We start from the raw sequence: 27174 nt of genomic DNA, 5'->3' as shown, positions 1-27174 counted from the left end.
TGTGTGATTAGGAGGCCTGTGTGTTTGTGTGTGTATATAGCAGGAGGCCTGTATGAGTGTGTGATTAGGAGGCCTGCGTGTTTGTGTGTGTATATAGCAGGAGGCCTGTATGCCTGAGTGTGTGTGTGTGTGAAGCAGCTAAGCATGTTCAGAGCAGCATAACCAGACCGTAACCAGAATACCGCTGTGGTGGTGCTTTGGGTCACAGTGGTTGGAACAGAGACACAATGAGGCAAGAACAGGAAAGGCCTCATAGAAGCCTGAGACTCAAGTTACAGTGGCACCCAGATGGAGATCATCTCCTTCAGCAGGCAAGGTACAGAAACCAGGAAGGTTTTGGTTGATTGTTCTTAGAAATGGCTTCTCCTCAGCAACAGTCCACTGCATGAAAATTATATTATATGGAATGTGTCAGTGGGCCTTCAGGGTATTATACTATGAAAGACGGCAGAAGTGCACACATCTTCACTCCAGTAGAAGTACAGAGACTGATGTTTAAAAAGACTCTGTGCTGACTACGCTTTTTAGTAGTAGTTAAAGTTAAGAAGTATGGGCTCTGACATATACTTAAGTAAAAAGTAGCCATTACTACTACCTGTTTTAGTGTCACGCTGGTAACTGGACGTCATACTAATGCATTAGTACTCGAACATCTCCCTCATATATGGCCATGGGTGATGAGGAATGTCTCTTGCTCCATGGTAGCTTACGTTTGTTGTGCGTGATAGCCAGGAAATGAAAAACGGCGCATAATGACAATAAATAATATTGATCATGCCAGAAAATACAGATAACTAAAGTAACGAGTCTGGCTCGAAAATGTAAGTGGAAAGTACAGATATTTGTGTACAAAATGTAAGGAGTGAAAGTAAAAGTTTTCAGAAAAATTGTGAAGTAAAGTACTGATACCAGAAAAATCGAGTATTTGTACTTCATTCCTTCCCATCTCTGTATACTATGGAACCAAACATTTAATGTGGTTCAGTTTTCATCCTGCAAATACTCTCAGTACCGGCTAAACTCCACACGCTGTGCTGTTTCCACAGTGATCTCCTACCCCCGAAAGGTGGACCCAACAGAGGGCATGTGGAGGAATAGGGGGGGCCACAGGGGGCCCGGCATGTGGAGGAATAGGGGGGGCCACAGGGGGCCCGGCATGTGGAGGAATAGGGGGGGCCACAGGGGGCCCGGCATGTGGAGGAATAGGGGGGGCCACAGGGGGCCTGAATGTCGGGGAACAGGAGGCCCAGCATGTGAAGGGGAGTAACAGAAAGTTGACAGCCTGCTCACCGAGAACCACTTCCTCTTACCCCTTCTACTTCCTCTACACATTTATAGTTGCACAATAGCCACAAATAGATATGCTTCATTACACAGAAACCCCTTTGGAGGGGCTGTGGTCTAAACACCCTGAAGAAATAACCCTGACAGACAGCAAGGTTACATTCTGGAAGACCAACAGAATTGTACTTACAGAGTTAAACTCGACAAGGACTGTGTTGTGAGATGAACCGAGTGCAGCGTGAGAGGAACTAAGCACCAGTTAAACAGGAGTGATGTCATGTAGTCACCAGCCCAGTCACCCTGCAGAAGGACACTGGTTTGAATGTTTTGTACTTTTTATGTGCAGCATGCAGGTGCTTTGGATAAAATCATCAGCTCAATTTTTGTAAATATTTTATATATGGGTCAAAACTGGTTCTTTTTCATGAAGGGTATGTAAATGTAAATCGAAGACTTGACAATATTTCACAGAATCTATATCCAGGCTGGCCTCTACTGGTTAGCCTTTGTTACTACATGACACACCTCCACACAAATACTCTACTACAATGACACAGTACATCTAACACACAGCATCTACACACACATCTATTTCATCACCAGGCAGAAACTGTAAATAACAGTTAAATAAAAAGACAGCCCAGACATGTTTTCTTACTTTAATACATTGTTGCATAGATAAACAACAGAACAATGAGCAGCAATAAGCCATTATAATGTACTACTTCCAGAAGAAACGACACAATGATTGTGTACGTTTGTGAACAGGGCTGAGGAAACAAGAGGCAATTAAACTAAACTATTTTAGTAGGAGATGATAACTTAGACAAACATCCTTGCAGTTTGAAGCGTGACAACAGGCCTAGTGTATTACAACAGCTGCTGCATCATCCAGAATTAACCAGAACCCCCTTCCACTTCATAGAGTACAAATATTTGTTTACTGGTCCATAATTCTCTAAATACAAATATCGATTAGGGTTTCAAAATAGTTCTCCGGTTTAAAATGCTTCTCTGGTTGAAAGTACTTCCTGTGGCTTCTGGCAACTACAGGTTAGGAACACAGGGGTTAGGGTTAGACATGATTTAATCACTGGGGTCTTCCCTGAAGAGAAATGCTCAGGGCCCAGAGGACAGACCCTCTTCTGAATGTGACAGAACCTGCTCCTGATCAAGCCTCCCTCTGTGAACAGGATATACACGATGACCAAACAAACATGGCACTTACATCATAACAAAGAAAACTATAAAATAACACTCTTTAAGACTTTTAAAAAGAAATGTTCAGATCTGTCTTTCTATTCAAAAAGTGCTTTTTTGATGCAAGTATTAAAACAAGTGTATAGCAGTTCACCCAGATATCAAACTGGACTGATATCGAATAAAGAAATGACATGAGAGCTTTGAAGGCCACCAGAGTCAGGAGGGCTGTAAACAACAGGAACAGGTGTAGGAAGGTTCTGGAAGATTGTTGCCATGTATTGTAGGAGAAGCAGAGAAGCGGCTTATATAAACACTAACAAACAGCAAGCATCGAGCCTATCACACTTCCATTCATATTCTGCTGGTTAACTGAAATCTACTGAGGACCACATGTGTGATGTCTCCGTCCTCCATAATGAGACCTAGCTCAAACAGGACAACAGCCTCAGGGTTCAAGCTCTTGAATTAGGTCAATTTGACAGAATGGAAGTGTGCATGTGACCCTGCCACAAAATATAAATATGAGTATAAATATTCGGAGCAGGTGTTTCGTAGGGGGTGGGGCGGTGTTTTGGAGGGAGCGGTAGTTTGGAGCGGTGTTTCGTAGGGGGCGGGGAAGCGGTGGTTTCAGTTGAGTAGCTCCAGGTAGGTGATGGGTACCCGCCCCTTCTGGCTCCCCCGCTCACCCATCAGCCAATCAGAGTCCATGCCTGGGACAACACTCACCATTATGACCTGCAGAGGAAGTGACAGAGACACCAAGATCTGTTACAGCACCATGTAACAGATCTTACCATAGAGACTGGAGATCTGTTACAGCACCATGTAACAGATCTTACCATAGAGACTGGAGATCTGTTACAGCACCATGTAACAGATCTTACCATAGAGACTGGAGATCTGTTACAGCACCATGTAACAGATCTTACCATAGAGACTGGAGATCTGTTACAGCACCATGTAACAGATCTTACCATAGAGACTGGAGATCTGTTACAGCACCATGTAACAGATCTTACCATAGAGACTGGAGATCTGTTACAGCACCATGTAACAGATCTTACCATAGAGACTGGAGATCTGTTACAGCACCATGTAACAGATCTTACCATAGAGACTGGAGATCTGTTACAGCACCATGTAACAGATCTTACCATAGAGACTGGAGATCTGTTACAGCACCATGTAACAGATCTTACCATAGAGACTGGAGATCTGTTACAGCACCATGTAACAGATCTTACCATAGAGACTGGAGATCTGTTACAGCACCATGTAACAGATCTTACCATAGAGACTGGAGATTTGGCACAACTAAGACCCCTCTAAAGTAACACACCTGTGTTACTTTAGAGGGGGGAGGAGGAGGTGTGTTGCTCTAGACTAGAGGAGGAAGGTGTGTTGCTCTAGACTAGAGGAGGAAGGAGGTGTGTTGCTCTAGACTAGAGGGGGGAGGAGGAGGTGTGTTGCTCTAGACTAGAGGAGGGAGGAGGTGTGTTGCTCTAGACTAGAGGGGGGAGGTGTGTTGCTCTAGACCAGAGGAGGGAGGAGGTGTGTTGCTCTAGACTAGAGGGGGGAGGTGTGTTGCTCTAGACTAGAGGAGGAAGGAGGTGTGTTGCTCTAGACTAGAGGGGGGAGGAGGAGGTGTGTTGCTCTAGACTAGAGGAGGGAGGAGGTGTGTTGCTCTAGACTAGAGGGGGGAGGTGTGTTGCTCTAGACCAGAGGAGGGAGGAGGTGTGTTGCTCTAGACTAGAGGGGGGAGGTGTGTTGCTCTAGACTAGAGGAGGAAGGAGGTGTGTTGCTCTAGACTAGAGGGGGGAGGAGGAGGTGTGTTGCTCTAGACCAGAGGAGGGAGGAGGTGTGTTGCTCTAGACTAGAGGGGGGAGGTGTGTTGCTCTAGACTAGAGGAGGAAGGAGGTGTGTTGCTCTAGACTAGAGGGGGGAGGAGGAGGTGTGTTGCTCTAGACCAGAGGAGGGAGGAGGTGTGTTGCTCTAGACTAGAGGGGGGAGGAGGAGGTGTGTTGCTCTAGACCAGAGGAGGGAGGAGGTGTGTTGCTCTAGACTAGAGGAGGGAGGTGTGTTGCTCTAGACTAGAGGAGGGAGGAGGTGTGTTGCTCTAGACCAGAGGAGGGAGGAGGTGTGTTGCTCTAGACTAGAGGAAGGAGGTGTGTTGCTCTAGACTAGAGGGGGGAGGTGTGTTGCTCTAGACTAGAGGAGGGAGGAGGTGTGTTGCTCTAGACTAGAGGGGGGAGGAGGAGGTGTGTTGCTCTAGACTAGAGGAGGAAGGAGGTGTGTTGCTCTAGACTAGAGGAGGGAGGAGGAGGTGTGTTGCTCTAGCTGCTCTAGACTAAAGGGCTAAGGGAACCCTAGAGGAGGGCTAAGGGAACCTAACCCTAGCTAGGAGGAAGCTGTCTACCTCATCAGCCAGGAGGGAGAGCTCACTGCTGCCAGCAGCGTCATAGTCGTACAGCACGCGAGCCTTGCGGCTGCCAGACTTCAGCTCGTTGATTTCTCCGCGCACCTGTCCCGGGCTGGGCACGGATGACGACACTGGAATGGTCGGCACGGAGATGCTGGCACCAGAGCAGCCGGAAGACTGGTTGTTGTTGGAGAAGGTGGAGGGGAAGCTGGGGGGGAGAGAAACAAGGTGAAAATGTGGAACACAGGCCTTTCCAGGCTGTGTGATTGGGGAGGATCAGGCCATGTGACCGCGGAGGGTAAGGGTGAGCTCACCTCCCCAGTTGTTTCTGGAGGTCCACCATGTACTGGTAACACTGGGCGTAGTAGGTTGTCTGGGCTTCCACAAAGTCATCCAGACACCGCAGGTGGTGTGCCTGGGGAGGGGGGAGGGGGAGAGAGGGGCGGAGGGGGGGGAGGGAAGGTGGAGGGGGGAGGAGGGGAGAGGGGGGGAGGGAAGGTGGAGGGGGGAGGAGGGGCGGAGGGAAGGTGGAGGGGGGAGGAGGGGCGGAGGGAAGGTGGAGGGGGGAGGGGGAGAGAGGGGCGGAGGGGGGGGGAGGGGCGGAGGGAAGGTGGAGGGGGGAGGGGGAGAGAGGGGCGGAGGGGCGGAGGGAAGGTGGAGGGGGGAGGGGGAGAGAGGGGCGGAGGGAAGGTGGAGGGGGGAGGAGGGGAGAGGAGGGGAGAGGAGGGGAGAGGGGGGGAGGGGGAGAGAGGGGCGGAGGGGGGGGAGGGAAGGTGGAGGGGGGAGGAGGGGCGGAGGGAAGGTGGAGGGGGGAGGAGGGGAGAGGGGGGGAGGGAAGGTGGAGGGGGGAGGAGGGGAGAGGGGGGGAGGGAAGGTGGAGGGGGGAGGAGGGGAGAGGGGGGGAGGGAAGGTGGAGGGGGGAGGAGGGGAGAGGGGGGGAGGGAAGGTGGAGGGGGGAGGAGGGGCGGAGGGAAGGTGGAGGGGGGAGGAGGGGCGGAGGGAAGGTGGAGGGGGGAGGGGGAGAGAGGGGCGGAGGGGGGGGGGAGGGGCGGAGGGAAGGTGGAGGGGGGAGGGGGAGAGAGGGGCGGAGGGGGGGGGAGGGGCGGAGGGAAGGTGGAGGGGGGAGGGGGAGAGAGGGGCGGAGGGGGGGGGAGGGGCGGAGGGAAGGTGGAGGGGGGAGAGGGGCGGAGGGAAGGTGGAGGGGGGAGAGGGGTGGAGGGGGGAGGAGGGAAGGTGGAGGGGGGAGGGGAGAGGGGCGGAGGGGGGGGAGGGAAGGTGGAGGGGGGGAGAGGGGCGGAGGGGAGGTGGAGGGGGGAGGAGGGGAGAAGGGGAGGTGGGGAGAGGGGCGGAGGGGGGAGGAGGGAAGGTGGAGGAGGGGAGAGGGGTGGAGGGGGGAGGAGGGAAGGTGGAGGGGGGAGGAGGGGAGAGGGGGGGAGGGAAGGTGGAGGGGGGAGGAGGGGCGGAGGGAAGGTGGAGGGGGGAGGAGGGGCGGAGGGAAGGTGGAGGGGGGAGGGGGAGAGAGGGGCGGAGGGGGGGGGAGGGGCGGAGGGAAGGTGGAGGGGGGAGGGGGAGAGAGGGGCGGAGGGGGGGGGAGGGGCGGAGGGAAGGTGGAGGGGGAGAGAGGGGCGGAGGGGGGGGGAGGGGCGGAGGGAAGGTGGAGGGGGGAGAGGGGCGGAGGGAAGGTGGAGGGGGGAGAGGGGTGGAGGGGGGAGGAGGGAAGGTGGAGGGGGGAGGAGGGGCGGAGGGGGGAGGACGGAAGGTGGAGGAGGGGAGAGGGGCGGAGGGGAGGTGGAGGGGGGAGGAGGGGAGAAGGGGAGGTGGGGAGAGGGGCGGAGGGAAGGTGGAGGAGGGGAGAGGGGTGGAGGAGGGAAGGTGGAGGGGGGAGGAGGGGAGAGGGGCGGAGGGGGGAGGACGGAAGGTGGAGGAGGGGAGAGGGGCGGAGGGGAGGTGGAGGGGGGAGGAGGGGAGAAGGGGAGGTGGGGAGAGGGGCGGAGGGGGGAGGAGGGAAGGTGGAGGAGGGGAGAGGGGTGGAGGGGGGAGGAGGGAAGGTGGAGGGGGGAGGAGGGGAGAGGGGCGGAGGGGGGAGGACGGAAGGTGGAGGAGGGGAGAGGGGCGGAGGGGAGGTGGAGGGGGGAGGAGGGGAGAAGGGGAGGTGGGGAGAGGGGCGGAGGGAAGGTGGAGGAGGGGAGAGGGGCGGAGGGGGGAGGTGGAGGGGGGAGGAGGGGCGGAGGGGGGAGGAGGGAAGGTGGAGGAGGGGAGAGGGGCGGAGGGGAGGTGGAGGGGGGAGGAGGGACAGGCAGGAGAAACAGAAGACATCCAGGGTTAAGGGGGACAGGCAGGAAGAAACCATGCTTACATGTGTGTGTGTGTGTGTGTGTGGGGGGGGGGTCACCATGCTTACATGTGTGCTGCTAACTCCCTCCAGTAGAAGCCTGGTGATCTCAGCTTGTCTGTCAAATTCACTCTGGATCATCCTGAGGTCCTGCTCCGCCTAGACACACACACACACACACACACCAAGAGAAAGGGTTACACACATGGTGACGCACACACACACACAAAGAGTAAGCCCAGTTTGCCCTCAGATAAACAGTGTTTGTAGGGTGACAGGCTAGATGAGTGGTCCCAAACCCCCATCAGATGCTGTCATCCAAAACTACACAATGGTTCACATCCCCCCCAAGGGGGGATGTGAACCATTGTGTACAGAGGACAGACATTGGACAGAGGTTATGGGAGGGGCATCTGATTGGACAGAGGTTATGGGAACCCTGACATGGAGCCAAATTGAAGCTTTACACTACTGATGGACATGGAAGGGACTGCAAGCAGGGGGGAAGGAGGACAAGAAGAAGAGACAGCAAGCATGGGGGAGGACAAGAAGAAGAGACAGAGCAGTTGCTGACACTGCTACCAAGACGTGAGTGTGTGTGTGGTGTGAATGTGTGTGGTGTGAATGTGTCGGTGGTATGTGAGGTGTGAATGAGGGTGTGGTGAGTGTGTGTGTGGTGAGTGAAGGTGAGTGTGGCGTGCGAGTGTGTCTTTGCTCAGTTCGATGAGCCCAACATTCCACTTACCTCTGTCTCTTCCTATGGCCACATCTGCTCGTTTGCATTTGTGAAAACAGAAAGTGTTATTAGAGCTGCCAGCCAGCCAAACCCAGCATGTCCTCACAGTGTGTGTGTGTGAGAGAGAGAGAGCATGTGTGCGCTCGTGTGTGCTTGACATTACTAAGCCACAAAATTCCTCAGAAGACAGGAGGGAACTGTGTCTGAATTTTAACAATGAACATCGCTGGCCGTCACTGGTTAAAACCTGTAGTCAGGAGAAAGTGGTTCCGTTAGTCAGGCCTTGAGAGGGAGTCAGGTGGCTGAGCGGTTAAGGACTCGGGCTAGTAATCCGAAGGTTGCTGGTTCAATCCCCTGCTGCCAAATGACATTGTGTCAAGGCACTTCACCCTACTTGCCTCGGGGGAATGTCCCTGTACTTACTGTAAGTCGCTCTGGATAAGAGCGTCTGCTAAATGACTAAATGGAGAGAGAGAGAGAGAGAGAGAGAGAGAGAGAGAGAGAGAGAGAGAGAGAGAGAGAGAGAGAGAGAGAGAGAGAGAGAGAGAGAGAGAGAGAGAGAGAGAGAGAGAGAGAGAGAGAGAGAGAGAGAGAGAGAGAGAGAGAGAGAGAGATTTAAGAAATGAGAACTGAAACTTCCCATCACTCCCCTCTTGTGATTAAGTTGGCCAGATAACTATTATAAGCAGGAAGCCAACCGGCACAGGAAGTAATACTGACTGCTGGTGAGTGAGTGAGTGTGAGTGTGTACTCACCACTGCTCTGGCATCTGCTACTCTGGCCTTCTTCAGCCGGGTCTTGGCAGCGTCCAGATCCAGACGCTTCACCTGCAGCAGCTTGCGCTCCTTCTGCACACGTTACACAAGCTTTACATGTTACACGTGCTATACATGTTACACGCGCTATACATGTTACACGTGCTACACACGTTACACACACTATACATGTTACACATGCTATACATGTTACACGCGCTATACATGTTACACGTGCTATACACGTTACACACACTATACATGTTACACACGCTATACATGTTACACGCGCTTTACATGTTACACACGCTTTACATGTTACACGCGCTTTACATGTTACACGCGCTATACATGTTACAGGCGCTTTACACGTTACACGCGCTATACATGTTACAGGCGCTATACATGTTACACACACTATACATGTTACACAAGCTTTACACGTTACACACGCTATACATGTTACACGCGCTTTACATGTTACACACGCTATACATGTTACACACGCTATACATGTTACACGCGCTATACATGTTACACGCGCTATACATGTTACACAAGCTTTACATGTTACACAAGCTTTACATGTTACACACGCGCTATACATGTTACATGTTATGTGCTATTGACAGGGTTAGGGTTAGTTGTGCTATTGACAGGGTTAGGGTTACTTGTGCTATTGACAGGGTTAGGGTTAGTTGTGCTATTGACAGGGTTAGGGTTACTTGTGCTATTGACAGCCGCAGGACATAGCTTACACTTTACTGTAATGTTCTTGCCAACCTTACTTTGTAACGTGTTACACCCAACACTGAGCTTAACACAGGAAACACTCCTGGTGAGTGGTATCCAGCTAGCTTCCTGTTTCCCAGGAGCGCTTCCTGTTTCCCAGGAGCGCTTCCCGTTTCCTAGGAGCACTTCCTGTTTCCCAGGAGCGCTTCCTGTTTGCCACTCACCAAGATGGTTTTGAAATCTCCCTCCAGGAAGTTCCTGAAGGGTGTCAGGAAGTTGATGGCAGAGGACTGGATGAACTCCCTCTCAGCTCCTCCTATCTGCTTTTCCGTCTCGCCACATTTGATGAGGGCGTTTCCTGCCGGGAGCAGAGACGAGGGTATAGATGAGGGTATAGACGAGGGTTTATCATATTGTATAGACTAACAGTATCACAGCTGAACATACTGAAGACTTTGGATTCAGGTGTTCAATTTAATGATAATTAATCACTTGCATGGGTTGACATTTGTGTAATAAGGCCAATATCTGAACCCTGTTGGTGATCCCTTTAGTCGAACTCTATATCTGAACCCTGTTGTTGGGGCATATAGCTGAACCATGAATGTGTGTGTGAGTGTGTGTGTCTGAGTGAGTGTGTGTGAGAGTGTATGTGAGTGTGAATGTGTGTGTGAGAGAGAGAGAGAAAGTGTGTGTGTGTGCTAGAGAGAGTGTGTGTGTGTGCTAGAGAGTGTGTATGCTAGAGAGAGTGTGTGTGCTAGAGAGAGTGTGTGAGTGCTAGAGAGAGAGTGTGTGTGCTAGAGAGAGAGTGTGTGTGCTAGAGAGTGTGTGTGTGCTAGAGAGAGAGTGTGTGTGCTAGAGAGAGTGTGTGTGTGCTAGAGAGAGTGTGTGTGTATGTGTGCTAGAGAGAGTGTGTGTGCTAGAGAGAGTGTGTGTGTATGTGTGCTAGAGAGAGTGTGTGTGCTAGAGAGAGTGTGTGTGTATGTGTGCTAGAGAGAGTGTGTGTGCTAGAGAGAGTGTGTGTGCTAGAGAGAGTGTGTGTGTGCTAGAGAGAGAGTGTGTGTGCTAGAGAGAGAGTGTGTGTGTACGTGTGCTAGAGAGAGTGTGTGCGCTAGAGAGAGTGTGTGTGTGCTAGAGAGAGTGTGTGTGCTAGAGAGAGTGTGTGTGTGCTAGAGAGAGTGTGTGTGTGCTAGAGAGAGTGTGTGTGCTAGAGAGAGTGTGTGTGTGCTAGAGAGAGTGTGTGTGCTAGAGAGAGTGTGTGTGTGCTAGAGAGAGTGTGTGTGTGCGCTAGAGAGAGAGTGTGTGTGCTAGAGAGAGTGTGTGTGTATGTGTGCTAGAGAGAGTGTGTGTGCTAGAGAGAGAGTGTGTGCTAGAGAGAGTGTGTGTGCTAGAGAAAGTGTGTGTGCTAGAGAGAGTGTGTGTGCTAGAGAGTGTGTGCTATAGAGAGTGTGTGTTAGAGAGTGTGTGCTAGAGAGAGAGTGTGTGTGTGTGTGTGAGCTCACCGTAGGCTGTGCCGGGACCAAACTCGCTCCCAGCCTCGATCATGGTGTGTCCCAGCAGCTCATGGTTGTTCATGCGTGTGGGAGCCTTCTTTTCCAGCTTCTCATACAGGAACTCCTCTATTCTCACATCTGGAGCAGAGCAGAGCAGGAACTCCATCAGGGAGGAGAATCACAAGACTTCACAGCAGGTCAAACACAAAGACTGTCCAGGGACAAGCTAGTCAGCACAGAGCACACACACACACAGACACAAAGCACACACACACACCATGTATGTGTGTGTGTGCTTTTCTGTGTTATGTAGCATCATGGTGAGAGCTCAGGAAGCTCCACAGCTGAACTCACATTCATCTTCCCCCCGCCGCCCGCCCGCCCGCCGCCACTCCCCCGCCACTCCCCCCGCCACTCCCCCCCCGCCCCCCCCCCCCGCCCCCCCGCCGCCCCCTTGCTGCCACAGAGCTATCCAGGTGAGCTGCTCCTTACTGGGGTTGGGCTGCAGCAGCACCTCCGTCTGCTTCAGGACTCTCTCGGTCCACAGCTTGGTGCTCTCTGCTCTCAGCAGCAGGTTCTCCAGGTGGCCGTCCAGCTCCGTCCGCTCTGCTTGGCCCAGCTTCTCCTCTGTGAACTGAGTCACACACATCTCATTCATTCTGCAGACGCTTTAATCCTCAACAGGGCCGTAGCCAGCCTAGTGGAACTTTTTTTCTCCAACAGTGGACCGTTTTCCAGTTTTCCCACTCATTTAGAACTATCTAAACGAGCTTATAAAGTGAAGGTTTTATATTTTACATTGTGAGAACCTCTGCGTTGTGACAGGTTTCCGCTGCGACAGGTTTCCGCTGCGGCAGGTTCGGGCTCGCCCGGTCCCGCCCGTCAGCAGCTAGATTGCTACCGGATATGCTGAGATAGCGGTTCTGTTTTAAACTGCACTACTGGTTGACTGAGCTTTTAAATGCATCCCAGCAAGATAGACAACGGAACATAGAAAACAACATTACATTAAGTTGTCAAGATTGTCAGCTAAATGTTTGAAAATTACAACTTCGGGTGGAACACAAGAAAACCACAACAAACAACAAGCTAGTGTGAGCCCCCGTAGCTTGCTAACATGCAGGCCCGAGGCCAGAACCACCGGGATTTCATAAAACTGAGCAGGCTCTGTTGGGTGACAGGAGCAGAAGCTTTGCTATCCTAGCTACTATCAAAATACACCTTCAGCATCTTGGGTGTTGCTCAAACTAGTGACATTAATTTATCACTCTACCAGTTAGCAAGCTAGAGCTAGCTATATAGCGAGCTGTTAAGCTAGTTAGCTAACTAATGATATCAACAGTCATGACTTTTTAGTTAAACCAGATACCAACTTACTTGAACAGCACGGCTGAGAAAAGTGCCTGCGTCCGCAGCTAATCTTTTGACATTGAAATCCATATTAAGTTGTGAATTTTAAAGGCCACGTATAAATGTGAATACAACTATATCTGATCCATACAGCCAGTCAAGCAATACTTTCTTTTCTTTTCATAGAGTTTCCAAACGCTTTAAACGCTGTCCACCCAAACAGGCTCTAGACTTTCTCCGTGTCATCGCGTCGTGCGCGGCTACGCATACCTCGTACGCGGCTACGCAGACCTCGTAGGCGGAACTGGTGTGGCCTGGTTCCAACACTTTTATAGCAGGGCTTTCCATGAGTTCTTAGAAGCAAAGCAATGGATAAGAGGACGGAAGAACACAATAGATCCTGAAATTATAATTTCACTCAAAAGGTGTAACTGAGTTACTAATTATATTTGGAAGGTAAACATGAATGTTCAGACTCTTTGAGTAATTTGACAGCATCGTTATTGATGTTATGCTGCCATCTAGTGGTTGACTTGATTTGTATGAAGCGATTCTGACTTCTTCGGTTGAGGTTAGGCAGTGTGCAATCCAACTTTGTGACATCGTCGTTAAACATATCTGTGCTTTCTACTCCTTACATTTTCAAGCCAGGCTGTATTTTGTTGCATGATCTCTCTCTCTCTCCTTCTTCTCCTTTCACTGTGTGTGTGAAAAAAAAGTTTGAACAAATATTTTCCAAAAAAATAATTGCTACAAAATATTTGTGAAAAAACGAGTGTTCCTGCGTTTCTTTTTGTGATCCCCTCATCTTTGCTGTTGAAACCAAAATAGTTTCTGGCTCCCAATATCTTTTAAACACTTGGTGTGATCTGAATAACTCTACTGCAGAATGTCCTCATGAAAACAATATGAATGTAATAATGACTGTGCTGTTCTGCTGTTCCAGATAGAGGAGGAACCATCTCTAATGACTCGGGTTTGTCTCCTTGTGAGAGCAGTGAGTGATCCAGGTCAGGATCCCGCTGTGTCTCCTTGTGAGAGCAGTGAGTGATCCAGGTCAGGATCCAGCTGTGTCTCCTTGTGAGAGCAGTGAGTGATCCAGGTCAGGATCCAGCTGTGTCTCCTTGTGAGAGCAGTGAGTGATCCTGGTCAGGATCCAGCTGTGTCTCCTTGTGAGAGCAGTGAGTGATCCAGGTCAGGATCCAGCTGTGTCTCCTTGTGAGAGCATTGAGTGATCCAGGTCAGGATCCAGCTGTGTCTCCTTGTGAGAGCAGTGAGTGATCCAGGTCAGGATCCAGCTGTGTCTCCTTGTGAGAGCAGTGAGTGATCCAGGTCAGGATCCAGCTGTGTCTCCTTGTGAGAGCAGTGAGTGATCCTGGTCAGGATCCAGCTGTGTCTCCTTGTGAGAGCAGTGAGTGATCCAGGTCAGGATCCAGCTGTGTATTTATCATTGTAGAAGCAGATTCTCCAGAGTCCACCCTGTATATGCCTCCCTTCCTCTGGACAGACTCTGCTAACAGTGTGTTCAAATCCACCCTGTACATTGCTCTGGATTGAGAGATCTCTGCTGAATGAATTCATTATCAGTGAGATATCACTGTTGAGATACCATTCTCTTGTCATCTACAAATTGGTGTACTATAATAAAGTGTTACCAATAATATTTCCATATCATGTAAATTGTCAGGTAAAATGAGGTAATTCACACAAAAGATTCAATCAAGCTCATCCTTACCATAAATCCACCACACAATGTACAATATCCGTGTTTTATTTTATGTATGCAAAAATAAAGATACATGCATTAATAGTCAATAGCAATATGACAGTATACTATGTATTGAGCCTGTTTATAGTTTTAAATATAAAAAATATCCTTGAATTGATTGTAAAAGTAAAGTGGTAGCCCAATTCACGTTTGAACAGACATTTTGTGATCTTAAAATGATGAGACATCTTACCAAATCATTGGTTATGTCAAATAATGTCCTCCCAGTCCTGATAAAAGACAACAGAACCTCCAGGTCCAGAAAGGGACGTGGAACTGTATTTATCGTGTGATTCTCAACCAATAAAATCACAGGAACAAAGTGACAAAACTTGTACACACACACTGACGTTTAGGCCACTGACACACTGTGATGATGCAACAATGACACAAGGCTCCAGGTTTGAGCACCAACATAGCATATTAGCGTCTCTTTCTACATCCCTCTTCTCAAGGCACTTGATCAATTCAGCTCATCTAATACAAGAGCAATAATGGCAAGGAAGCAGCAAAAGTTTCAGAATAACATGATGAGCTACTGAGAGCTGACATGTCAGAGTGATCATAGCAGGTATATGTCACCTGACATGTCAGAGTGATCATAGCAGGTATATGTCACCTGACATGTCAGTGATCATAGCAGGTATGTGTCACCTGACAGGGAGCTGCCATACAGTGGAACAGTACTGGATTAACATTGAGTCATCTCTGATTTGACCGGTCTATGTCGTCTGGGATTTGACCAATCACATAGCTACGTGGCTGTGATGATGCCATCTAGGATCTGACAAGTCATGTAGCTGAACATGGACAGCACCACAATATTATGTTATTAAATCACAAGAAATGTGTGCGTCTTTAGCTCTCTCTCTCTCTTTAATACACACAACCCCCAAAGTACAAACATCAGCCACATAACCTCACTTGTTGATCTGTATATAAACTATCCTCTTACAACACACTGCATCAGCCACATCTAAACAACAGATAGACCAGGCAATGACATCAGCTTTCAAAATCAAAACCAGGAAGTGTGATGTCCACACAGGAAATGCAGAGGAAACACCCTTATCTGACTCTCTCATGATATGATATATCTTGGGCATACTTCGGCTACGTATTAAGTTGCTAATGCTAAACAAAATAAAACAATCCATCTGAAGTGACTAGATTATAAGACATCATCCAATGAACAGTAACTAATACAGAGTATTGTTTACATTAAAACATAATGAATGAGGACTGGCCAATCCTAGTCAAGTCATAAAACAAAAGCACAAAAAATGAGTACAGTCCTGGAATTGGAACCCCCTTTACACCATAAACTGGGTGTATCCTTCTGCGCCAGTGACTATGACGTCCATCCAGACCCTCATGGCCTCAGGAGAGGGAGCCACCATGTAGTACACCCGGTCATGGGTCTTCACACTGAACGTCAGGGAGGGGTGAGGGCTCTGTGGAAGAGAAGGGGAGGGGAGCAGGGAAGAGGAGGAGAGGTGGAGGGGGACGGGGAGGCGAGGAGGAGAAGGGGAAGAGGAGGAGAGGTGGAGGGGGACAGGGAGGAGAGGTGGAAGGGGATGGGGAGGAGAGGAGGAGAAGGGGAAGGGGAGGAGAGGAGGAGAAGGGGAAGGGGAGGAGAGGTGGAGGGGGATGGGGAGGAGAGGAGAAGGGGAGAGGGGAAGAGGAGGAGAGGTGGAGGGGGACGGGGAGGAGAGGAGGAAGGGGAAAAAAGGAGGAATGCGGGGAAGAGTAAAGGAGTGAAATAAAAAAATGCTGACATGTTGGATGGTGATCTTTATGTTAATTTCTGGTGATATTTAATGTAGATTTTTGGTATCGATTGACGCCAATACCTGATTGTGATACCTGTATATACCAATATTAGATGGTGATATTTAATAGCGATAATAGATGGTTATATTAGATGGTGATAATATATGGTGATATTCATCTTTTACCTTGTGAGCGTTCTTTAAGTGGTCGTAGTATACTTCCTCTATGGCCTGGAAGTAGATGACGCCTTTCATCTTGGCTTCATGCTTGTCTGCATCAAAAACACACACACACTTCATATGTAGCATGCGTACACACACTTCATATGTAGCATGCGCACACACACTTCATATGTAGCATGCGCACACACACAGCTAAGTGTGAGTGGGGGGGTTACCTGAGTAGTAGGACAGGGTTCGCCGGTTGCGGTCAAAGACAAACCAACGTTTCTTCCAGGTCTTGATTTTGCCGCCCATCTTGACCAGGAAGCCCCGGCAGGTCTTCTCCGTCAGGGCCAGGTGGGAGCAGGTCGCCACACTGTGGCCCGCAGACTCAATGTGACTGAGTAGGTCAAAGTCATCCTTCCTCACCGGTAGGTAACGGGTCAACGGACGAGACTGACAGGGGTCGGAGGTGAGGGGTGAGAGGTCAGGTGGAGACTGACAGGGGTCAGAGGTGAGGGGTGAGAGGTCAGGTGGAGACTGACAGAGAGCAGAGGTGAGGGGTGAGAGGTCAGGTGGAGACTGACAGAGGGCAGAGGTGAGGGGTGAGAGGTCAGGTGGAGACTGACAGGGGTCAGAGGTGAGGGGTGAGAGGTCAGGTGGAGACTGACAGAGAGCAGAGGTGAGGGGTGAGAGGTCAGGTGGAGACTGACAGAGAGCAGAGGTGAGGGGTGAGAGGTCAGGTGGAGACTGACAGAGAGCAGAGGTGAGGGGTGAGAGATCAGGTGGAGACTGACAGAGGGCAGAGGTGAGGGGTGAGAGGTCAGGTGGAGACTGACAGAGGGCAGAGGTGAGGGGTGAGAGGTCAGGTGGAGACTGACAGAGAGCAGAGGTGAGGGGTGAGAGGTCAGGTGGAGACTGACAGAGGGCAGAGGTGAGGGGTGAGAGGTCAGGTGGAGACTGACAGGGGTCAGAGGTGAGGGGTGAGAGGTCAGGTGGAGACTGACAGAGGGCAGAGGTGAGGGGTGAGAGGTCAGGTGGAGACTGACAGAGGGCAGAGGTGAGGGGTGAGAGGTCAGGTGGAGACTGACAGAGAGCAGAGGTGAGGGGTGAGGGGTCAGGTGGAGACTGACAGAGGGCAGAGGTGAGGGGTGAGGGGTCAGGTGGAGACTGACAGAGAGCAGAGGTGAGGGGTGAGAGGTCAGGTGGAGACTGACAGAGGGCGGAGGTGAGGGGTGAGAGGTCAGGTGGAGACTGACAGAGGGCAGAGGTGAGGGGTGAGAGGTCAGGTGGAGACTGACAGAGAGCAGAGGTGAGGGGTGAGAGGTCAGGTGGAGACTGACAGAGGGCAGAGGTGAGGGGTGAGAGGTCAGGTGGAGACTGACAGGGGTCAGAGGTGAGGGGTGAGAGGTCAGGTGGAGACTGACAGGGGTCAGAGGTGAGGGGTGAGAGGTCAGGTGGAGACTGACAGAGGGCAGAGGTGAGGGGTGAGAGGTCAGGTGGAGACTGACAGAGAGCAGAGGTGAGGGGTGAGAGGTCAGGTGGAGACTGACAGAGAGCAGAGGTGAGGGGTGAGAGGTCAGGTGGAGACTGACAGAGAGCAGAGGTGAGGGGTGAGAGGTCAGGTGGAGACTGACAGAGGGCAGAGGTGAGGGGTGAGAGGTCAGGTGGAGACTGACAGAGGGCAGAGGTGAGGGGTGAGAGGTCAGGTGGAGACTGACAGAGGGCAGAGGTGAGGGGTGAGAGGTCAGGTGGAGACTGACAGAGAGCAGAGGTGAGGGGTGAGAGGTCAGGTGGAGACTGACAGGGGTCAGAGGTGAGGGGTGAGAGGTCAGGTGGAGACTGACAGGGGTCAGAGGTGAGGGGTGAGAGGTCAGGTGGAGACTGACAGGGGTCAGAGGTGAGGGGTGAGAGGTCAGGTGGAGACTGACAGAGGGCAGAGGTGAGGGGTGAGAGGTCAGGTGGAGACTGACAGAGAGCAGAGGTGAGGGGTGACAGGTCAGGTGGAGACTGACAGGGGTCAGAGGTGAGGGGTGAGAGGTCAGGTGGAGACTGACAGAGGGCAGAGGTGAGGGGTGAGAGGTCAGGTGGAGACTGACAGGGGTCAGAGGTGAGGGGTGAGAGGTCAGGTGGAGACTGACAGGGGTCAGAGGTGAGGGGTGAGAGGTCAGGTGGAGACTGACAGAGAGCAGAGGTGAGGGGTGAGAGGTCAGGTGGAGACTGACAGAGGGCAGAGGTGAGGGGTGAGAGGTCAGGTGGAGACTGACAGAGAGCAGAGGTGAGGGGTGAGAGGTCAGGTGGAGACTGACAGAGGGCAGAGGTGAGGGGTGAGAGGTCAGGTGGAGACTGACAGAGAGCAGAGGTGAGGGGTGAGAGGTCAGGTGGAGACTGACAGAGAGCAGAGGTGAGGGGTGAGAGGTCAGGTGGAGACTGACAGAGAGCAGAGGTGAGGGGTGAGAGGTCAGGTGGAGACTGACAGAGAGCAGAGGTGAGGGGTGAGAGGTCAGGTGGAGACTGACAGAGGGCAGAGGTGAGGGGTGAGAGGTCAGGTGGAGACTGACAGGGGTCAGAGGTGAGGGGTGAGAGGTCAGGTGGAGACTGACAGAGAGCAGAGGTGAGGGGTGAGAGGTCAGGTGGAGACTGACAGAGAGCAGAGGTGAGGGGTGAGAGGTCAGGTGGAGACTGACAGAGAGCAGAGGTGAGGGGTGAGAGGTCAGGTGGAGACTGACAGAGAGCAGAGGTGAGGGGTGAGAGGTCAGGTGGAGACTGACAGAGAGCAGAGGTGAGGGGTGAGAGGTCAGGTGGAGACTGACAGAGGGCAGAGGTGAGGGGTGAGAGGTCAGGTGGAGACTGACAGAGGGCAGAGGTGAGGGGTGAGAGGTCAGGTGGAGACTGACAGAGGGCAGAGGTGAGGGGTGAGAGGTCAGGTGGAGACTGACAGAGAGCAGAGGTGAGGGGTGAGAGGTCAGGTGGAGACTGACAGAGAGCAGAGGTGAGGGGTGAGAGGTCAGGTGGAGACTGACAGGGGTCAGAGGTGAGGGGTGAGAGGTCAGGTGGAGACTGACAGAGGGCAGAGGTGAGGGGTGAGAGGTCAGGTGGAGACTGACAGAGAGCAGAGGTGAGGGGTGAGAGGTCAGGTGGAGACTGACAGAGAGCAGAGGTGAGGGGTGAGAGGTCAGGTGGAGACTGACAGAGAGCAGAGGTGAGGGGTGAGAGGTCAGGTGGAGACTGACAGAGGGCAGAGGTGAGGGGTGAGGGGTCAGGTGGAGACTGACAGAGGGCAGAGGTGAGGGGTGAGAGGTCATCTCTGGTACCTGCGCTCGCTGCTTCTCCCTCAGCTTCACCTCCCTGTCGATCATCTTCTGCCTCCTGCTGGTTTCCTCTTGCAGGCGCACCTCCAGCTCCCCTCTCCTCCTCCGCTCCTCCTCCAGTGCACGCTTCACCTCCTGCTCACGCTCCTGCACACCACAACACACCTGTCTGCCTGCCTGCCTGTGTGTTTGTGCGTGTGCCATGTAAGTGTATGTGTGCATGTGTGCTACCTTGTGTTCCAGCATGCAGTGTTTCTCACCTTGTGTTCCAGCATGCAGTGTTTCTCACCTTGTGTTCCAGCATGCAGTGTTTCTCACCTTGTGTTCCAGCATGCAGTGTTTCTCACCTTGTTTTCCAGCATGCAGTGTTTCTCACCTTGTGTTCCAGCATGCAGTGTTTCTCAGCCTCTCTCAACAAGCGTTCCATTTCCTCCAGTTTTGCCACATTTGAAGTGCTGGAACTTCAACACACAAAGTTGTTTATACATATACAATACAATCAATCAATATAAATCTGTTACAACAAATTCGAACCTCCTGACTGTCCCCTGTACTCTCTTGCCCCCCCCCCCCCCCGCACCCTCCCCATCGTAAACTGATAACCTGTCTGTTTCTGTTGCTACAGTCTGTTTCTGCTGCTACAGTCTGTTTCTGCTGCTACAGTCTGTTTCTGCTGCTACAGTCTGTTTCTGCTGCTACAGTCTTTCTGTTGCTACAGTCTGTTTCTGTTGCTACAGTCTTTCTGCTGCTACAGTCTGTTTCTGCTGCTACAGTCTTTCTGCTGCTACAGTCTGTTTCTGCTGCTACAGTCTTTCTGTTGCTACAGTCTGTTTCTGTTGCTACAGTCTTTCTGCTGCTACAGTCTGTTTCTGCTGCTACAGTCTTTCTGCTGCTACAGTCTGTTTCTGCTGCTACAGTCTGTTTCTGCTGCTACAGTCTGTTTCTGCTGCTACAGTCTTTCTGCTGCTACAGTCTGTTTCTGCTGCTACAGTCTTTCTGTTGCTACAGTCTTTCTGCTGCTACAGTCTGTTTCTGCTGCTACAGTCTTTCTGCTGCTACAGTCTGTTTCTGCTGCTACAGTCTTTCTGCTGCTACAGTCTACATAGTAATAGTACATACTCACCACGAGACAGTGTCAGGGGAACAGGCGGAGATGCTGGTTTCCATGGAGTCTGAGCTGTCCACGCTCATGGTGTCGAAGGCCTGGCCATTGTCACGGTAACCAAAGGAGTCCGGGTAGACGTTGTTCTGGGAGGCGGAGCTTGCCCGGGAGCTGGTGTGACCTGGGGGGACAGAGCTTAGCGGTTAGGAAACCTGACGGCTAATCAAGAGGTCTCAGGTTCAAAAGAAATGAAAACAAAATACAATATTATTAACCACATCAAAACCACCGTCTTACTAGCTGTGTATGTGTCCTGATCCGTTACACCTTCCTGACCCTAACTCTAACCTGGTGGAACACACACGACCGGTCCTCCCCTACCTCACACCTCCCCGCCACACTGAGGATCTCGCAACCACGGCAACACACACCCACCACAGGCACACACCAGCTGGTCGCTGGCACACCAGGCTCCCTGACCTAACCCAGCCCTGCTGAACAGACGGGTCAGGAGCTCCACAGTGAAGAGAGTTCAGCTGAAGACTCCTTCTCTCTTGGTGAACCAGAAGACTGAAGAAGTCAAACTCATGTGTGTCACACACACGATACCATCTGAGTGGGTTAGACTAGCTAGGAGACACACCCTTCTGATGACCCTGCCCTAGGGGCTAGCATGAAGGGTAAACCTCACACACACACATCTGAATGCACACACACACACACACACACAAACACACTTGGGTAAATTGTATTGTTTCCTGTTTCCTCTCCTTCACTCAAATTCCTGCTCTCTCTCCTGAGACATCAACAGACTACCCCCTCACTCTGGATACACCCCAACACACATTAACTGTCATGTACCTCTGTGTGAGCGGGAAGCCTCTCTGCTGGAGCCTGCCAGGACTCTGGGCATGATGCTTCCCCAGCTGCTGCTCTGGACCAGGGACTGGTGGGACTGTGGAGGACCGAAGGGTGGCAGGAAGACAGAGTGAGGGTGTTGGGGTTTACGTGTTTGAAAGTCAGTATTTCCTGTATTGCCAGCTATATTTCTATAAGTGAGTGCGTTTGAGCATGCATGTGCGTGCGAGTGTGTATGTGTGTGAGTGTAAGTGTGTGCGTAAGTGTGTGAGTGTGTGTACCTTGGCAGGGTAGCTGCGTCCCAGAGTAGAGCAGCTGAACTGAGGAGTGGGTGTGGGCTTCTTCCTGGGCAGCGTGTCACTCAAGTGAGCCCCGCCCTCTTTTATCATCCTCTTCCTCTCCTCCAGTAAACGGAAGTGCTGAGAACACGTACACAGACTGTCAGTGCCCAACTCTCTAACTGAGAACACGTACACAGACTGTCAGTGCCCAACTCTCTAACTGAGAACACGTACACAGACTGTCAGTGCCCAACTCTCGCACTGAGAACACGTACACAGACTGTCAGTGCCCAACTCTCTCAATGAGTACACGTTCACAGACTGTCAGCGCCCAACTCTCTCACTCTCACTCCTACTGACACACACACACCTGATCACACACACACACACACACATTACCTGACCGTTGCGACGGTGTGTTTTGACAGGTAGAGGAGGGGGAGGAGAGTCAGGGAGAGGGGAAAGGTCACGATAGGTCACCATGTCCTCCGGCCAATGAACAGAGGGAGTTTTTGGGAGGGGGCGTGGCGAAAGGGGATTGGAAGAGGAAAAAGAAGGGGGGGAGGAGGATACAATGGGGGAGTGATGGGGCTGAACAGGAGGAAAAAGAGGAAACTGATGAAAAGAAGGATCCAGAAGAACACACACTGTTACACAAATACACACACACCTGATCACACACACACACACCTGATCTTCCTCGGTCTTTGGGGTGCTGGCATCGGGGGAGGAGCTAGGCTCAGTTTCAAGGCAGGGATTGGCCAGAATAGGGGCAGGGTTATTGTCACCCCCCAGTTGGGAGTAAAGTTCATTGATCTCACTGACTGTCACATAGCCCTGGAGCAGAGCAAGGGGGAGGGGAGGCATGGAGAAGGTAAAGATAAAGGTGATGCTTTATTTAGACAGAGAGACATATTGAAACATAGTATTAGAGAGACAGCCATATTGAAACATAGTTTTGCGTGATCAATGAACGTTTTGTTTAATCAGGATGCTTGCTACAAATCTTCAATTAGTTTCACATAGAATATATTAGAAATACACAAGCAAGCAGCAACAAGCAGCAACAAGCAGCAACAAGAGCAACAGTCTTTAGGTTCTTCATGTGCCAAAAGACTGAATAAGATCACAAGAGACACACTGAAAGCTGTGGACACACAAGGCAACAACAACATGGATGCTTCCACAACAATAACAAGCACAACATGGAGTTTTTAGGAGCAGAACAGTGGAGGGAGGAGTGGAGGGAGGGAAGGGCAGAAAAGAGAGACAGTACCTCAGCACTCTTTAGAGAGAGAGAAGAAAGGAGGTATGAGACCAGCAGGTCAGCAGCAGGGAGAGAGGGGAGGGGGGGGTCACCACGGAGAAGGTTGCTAGGAGACTGACACACGTCAGCCAATGAGGCTGTATCCTAGGAGACAGAAAAGCCCACCCATGTCAGACCAAGGAGGCCATGCCTACCGTGATGCCATTGATTGACAGCAGAAGAGTTCCTAACAGCAGCAGAGAGGTTGATAGGCTGGATTGTGATTGACAGCTGTCATTCAAACGTACCTCCTTAAGAGTGACAGGGATGAGAGGGAAGCCCCGCCCACCTGTAAGGTCAGCATACTTGTTCTCCAGAGAGACCAGGTTCTCTTTCTCCTGAAAACACACACACAGATTAGGAAAAAACAAGGAATAACATGAATGAAAGGGGAACACAAACCCACCCACCCAAAAAAAACACACGCACCCAAACACACACACCCAAACACACACACCCAAACACACACACCCTGTGCAGCATCATCTGCAGGCTGCTCTTCTCCTGCAGGAAGCTGTCCTTCTCTCGCTCGGCCTGCTGGGTAATCTGAGCCGCCTGTTTCTTCAGGGTCACAAGCCTCTCCTGAGGAAAACACACACACACACACGTTTATGGAAGCCCACACACACACGTTTACGGAACTCTCTCTCCGTCTCACACACACACCTTGCGGGTGAGCGTGCTGTGCTGGTAGTGTGTGACGTCTCGTAGGAGTGTGTGTGTGCTGGAGTCCTTCTCCTCGTCTCTCCGGCTCTCTCTCTCCAGGTGCTGGAACTCCAAGTCCTCAAAACGCTTCGTCTCTGCATCCAACACCTCTGAGGCCTGGCACACACACACACAGTGCATGTACACACACACACACATAATATATACACACACACACACACACAGTGCATGTTCACACAGCAATACAGCAAACACACACACATAATATATACACACACACACACAGTGCATGTACACACACACACATAATATATACACACACACAGTGCATGTTCACACACAGCAATACAGCAAACACACACACATAATATATACACACACACACACACACACACAGTGCATGTTCACACACAGCAATACAGCAAACACACACACATAATATATACACACACATACACACAGTGCATGTACACACACACGCATAATATATACACACACACACACACACAGTGCATGTTCACACACAGCAATACAGCAAACACACACACACAATATATACACACACATACACAGCAAAAAAAACTAACAACATTTATACGCAAAGTAAAACAAAACACACAAACAAAACATTTAGAATATTTAGATCTGCTCTTAAACACCAGGGAGGAGAGAAGAGACAACCATCCCTTCACTCAACTTTCACCCCCCCCCCCCACACACACACACACACCCACACACACTGTTGGAGCCATGATCTTTTGGGTGTCTACCGTGACATGCTGAAGCCACTTCTACCGGACTGTGCTGTGTGTGTGGAGTGTGTGGTGGTGTGTGTGACTGTGTGTGTACTGACCCTGGTTAGCTGCTCCTGTAGAGGATCCTTCAGGGCCTCAGGACAGCAGTCCAGCTGAGATCGCTGCTCAGACACACTCTGACCCAAACTCTCTACCCTGCCTCTCTCTGCCTGCAGCAGCTCACACGCCTGCTCACACACACACGCACACATATAGATATATACCCACGCACGCATACACACACATACGTTCACACACAGGACAGAGGAGGGATGGTGGAGTTAGTGAGGAGGGAAGCAAGTTAGCTTCTACGATGACCAGGTTGGATGAACTAGAGAGAGAGAGGGTTGGGAGAGAGGAAAGGAGAGACAGAGAGGGAAAGAGGGCGGAGCAAAGGGAGGCATGGAGGGAGAGAGAGGGGGAGGATGGAGGGAGAGAGAGAGAGGTGGGAGGGAGGAAGGAAGGAAAAGGGGGAGCTAGGGAGAGTAGGTAGAGAGAGTAGGGGGGGAGTTTCCTCATGTATCAGCTGTGAGGGTTAATGTAACACTCCGGAAACAAGCCTGAACATGAGAGCCCTGGGAGGAAAGTGTCAATGGTGACACAAACACACACACAAACACACACACACTTTCTTACATTTAATACCTCTCTCAATCCTTTTTCACTCTAGCTCTCTCCCCCCTCTGTATTAACAGGTGTATATTTAGACCAGGGCAGCAGGGAGGAGCTTTACACCTGCAGTCACATGGCCAGTGTGTGTGTGTGCTTAAATGCATGTCCATGTATATGTGTATGTGTGTGTTTGTGCACACACGTCATTGACAATTGACATGCTTGAAAATACATATCCCACTGACGTGACACACACACACACACACACACACACGCACAGAGTCTTCACTAATCCAGGCTCACACACACTCCTTCTCTCCAGCCCTCCTGTGCTGCTGCCAGCTGGTCCCACCTGCGTCTTCTCTTCATGTGCCTGGACCTCCAGGGCAGCCATCTTGGTTTTTAGGGTTTCCACTTCCTGTTTCTCCTGTTGCAGCGCGGCTAACTCCGCCTCCTGCTCCGCCTCCACCAGCGCTTGCTCCACCTCCACCTATCAAACACACACACACAGATTAACACACCTCCATCCATCACTACATCCCTCCAATTTCCCTCAACTCACAACCTGGTTATTACACCTCCCTCCACCTCCCCTTCTCTCTCTCCACTTCCCCTCCCCTCTCCTCCCCTACCCCACCTCTCGAACAGACTCCTCCCCTTCACTCCCCCCACCTCTAAAACAGACTCCTCCCCCACCTCTCGAACAGACTCCTCCCCTCCCCCACTTCTCGAACAGACTCCTCCTCTCCCCCACCTCTAAAACAGACTCCTCCCCCACCTCTCGAACAGACTCCTCCCCTCCCCCACCTCTAAAACAGAGTCCACCCCCACCTCTCGAACAGACTCCTCCCCTCTCCCACTTCTCGAACAGACTCCTCCCCCACCTCTAAAACAGACTCCTCCCCCACCTCTCGAACAGACTCCTCCTCTCGAACAGACTCCTCCCCTTCCCTCCCCCCACATCTCAAACAGACTCCTCCCCTTCCCGCCCCCCCACCTCTAGAACAGACTCCTCCCCTCCCTTCCCCCACCTCTAAAACAGACTCCTCCCCCTCGTCTAGAACAGACTCCTCCCCTCCAACTCCTCTAGAACAGACTCCTCCCCTCCCCCTCCTCTAGAACAGACTCCTCCCCTCCCCCACCTCTCGAACAGACTCCTCCATCTGGTTCTCCAGCTCTTTGATCTTCTGTTCCAGCTCCTCCATGTTGTTGAGCACCTGAATCCTCTCCTCCTCCACACGCCTCACTTCCTGCTTCCACGCCTCTTCCACACGCCTCACATCCTGCCGCGCCTCCTCCGGCACCTGCTGATGACATGACATGCAGACCGTCACATTCTGGGGTCATGCAGGGGTCAGGGGTCAAAGCAGGACCAGAGTCCCTCTGGATCAGTCTCATTCTAGTCTTGCTGTGTGTGTGTGTCTTGTTATCGTTTCAGAACCAAAACCTTTTGAACTTCCTGGCCAGTTACCTTGGGAGACACCAACTCTCTGACCTGATTGGTCGTCTGGGCGCGTGGGGTGGGGGAAGGGGCGGAGCTCCGCAAGCTGATGGCCGGGGACTCCGCCCTGTTTTCACGGTAACCGCTGCTCCGACTCTGTTGGACCAGGCGCCCGCCGTCATAGTAACCGTTCTGGCTGGGTGGTCCGGTGGTTAGGGTTAGGGTGGGTTCAGCGCCGGTCAGCTGCTCCAGCTGCTGGGTGAGCTTCTGGAGGTCGGTCACCGTGGAGACCTGACCTTTCACCCCCGCCTCCCTGGACACACCCCCTCTTAGGTCTTCAGCTCTGCCCAGCTCCGAGCACAAAGACAGGATAGTCTCTAAACGATGACGCTCCTGCACACAGAGAGAGAGAGAGAGAAGACTAGTGGAGGTCTAGTAGGGCTGGGACAGGACAGCGGACAGGACACTGTAACATGATCTGGATCTCTGGATCTAACGTTAGACTATTAAAGCCAAACCGCTTCCTTTCTGTCCTTTTTAGATCTCTATAGAAATGAAATATCTCTCCCTATAGATACCTTGATCTCTCTCCCTCTGTGTCCATCTAGACACCTATGGAGCTAAATCAGGGACAAATGTTTAGTTGAAAAACTAAAGCTTGAAATTGAAAATGTAAGTTTTGGTCTAAAACATGTATTCAAACAAGTTCAAGTACAAATTTTTCTTTCAGTTTGAATACAATTTAGATTATATTCTGGAATTATTTAGAATAAATTATTCATTTTTCACTTTTATAT

At 51.5% G+C, this 27174-nt stretch overlaps 2 protein-coding genes across 8 annotated transcripts in view; both read right to left on the bottom strand.

Annotated features, from left to right (window-relative positions):
- Nucleotides 1–1927: 1927 nt before the first annotated feature.
- sh3glb1a (SH3-domain GRB2-like endophilin B1a) lies at nucleotides 1928–12578 on the bottom strand. Its single transcript, XM_062479745.1, has 9 exons — nucleotides 12332–12578; nucleotides 11447–11588; nucleotides 10964–11092; nucleotides 9686–9819; nucleotides 8730–8822; nucleotides 7308–7397; nucleotides 5221–5321; nucleotides 4904–5114; nucleotides 1928–3222 (listed from the first exon to the last, which is right to left on the bottom strand). The coding sequence occupies exons 1-9, from the start codon at nucleotides 12392–12394 to the stop codon at nucleotides 3115–3117; spliced, it is 1071 nt and encodes a 356-aa protein (XP_062335729.1). The 5' UTR covers nucleotides 12395–12578; the 3' UTR covers nucleotides 1928–3114.
- A 1481-nt stretch (nucleotides 12579–14059) lies between these two features.
- The window catches only part of phldb2b (pleckstrin homology-like domain, family B, member 2b), a 29779-nt gene continuing 16664 nt past the window's right edge, over nucleotides 14060–27174 (bottom strand). For 3 of the 7 annotated variants that reach the window (XM_062480014.1, XM_062480020.1, XM_062480021.1), the window contains 16 exons: nucleotides 26408–26770; nucleotides 26079–26243; nucleotides 25289–25426; nucleotides 24384–24512; nucleotides 23531–23686; nucleotides 23336–23446; nucleotides 23113–23202; nucleotides 22249–22395; nucleotides 21559–21696; nucleotides 21281–21374; nucleotides 20441–20600; nucleotides 19694–19778; nucleotides 19321–19464; nucleotides 16243–16462; nucleotides 16031–16116; nucleotides 14060–15526 (listed from right to left, as the gene is read on the bottom strand). In XM_062480014.1, coding sequence (XP_062335998.1) covers nucleotides 15386–15526; nucleotides 16031–16116; nucleotides 16243–16462; nucleotides 19321–19464; nucleotides 19694–19778; nucleotides 20441–20600; nucleotides 21281–21374; nucleotides 21559–21696; nucleotides 22249–22395; nucleotides 23113–23202; nucleotides 23336–23446; nucleotides 23531–23686; nucleotides 24384–24512; nucleotides 25289–25426; nucleotides 26079–26243; nucleotides 26408–26770 — 2367 coding nt within the window. In that variant the 3' untranslated portion in view covers nucleotides 14060–15385. The remainder of the gene's footprint in view (nucleotides 15527–16030; nucleotides 16117–16242; nucleotides 16463–19320; nucleotides 19465–19693; nucleotides 19779–20440; nucleotides 20601–21280; nucleotides 21375–21558; nucleotides 21697–22248; nucleotides 22396–23112; nucleotides 23203–23335; nucleotides 23447–23530; nucleotides 23687–24383; nucleotides 24513–25288; nucleotides 25427–26078; nucleotides 26244–26407; nucleotides 26771–27174) is intronic. The other 4 variants (XM_062480015.1, XM_062480016.1, XM_062480018.1 and 1 more) reach the window with 4 other exon arrangements.

Source organism: Osmerus eperlanus, chromosome 15, assembly GCF_963692335.1.
Source record: "Osmerus eperlanus chromosome 15, fOsmEpe2.1, whole genome shotgun sequence".
Classification (NCBI taxonomy): domain Eukaryota; kingdom Metazoa; phylum Chordata; class Actinopteri; order Osmeriformes; family Osmeridae; genus Osmerus; species Osmerus eperlanus.
This window is presented reverse-complemented; position numbering and strand designations above follow the sequence as displayed.

Coding starts and splice junctions, on each gene's coding strand:
- sh3glb1a (XM_062479745.1), bottom strand. CDS start 12,394: ATGGATTTCAATGTCAAAAGATTAGCTGCGGACGCAGGCACTTTTCTC. Junction 8,823..9,685: donor GAGATTTCAAAACCATCTTG/GTGAGTGGCAAA, acceptor TAACGTGTGCAG/AAGGAGCGCAAGCTGCTGCA. Junction 5,115..5,220: donor CTCCAGAAACAACTGGGGAG/GTGAGCTCACCC, acceptor TCTCCCCCCCAG/CTTCCCCTCCACCTTCTCCA.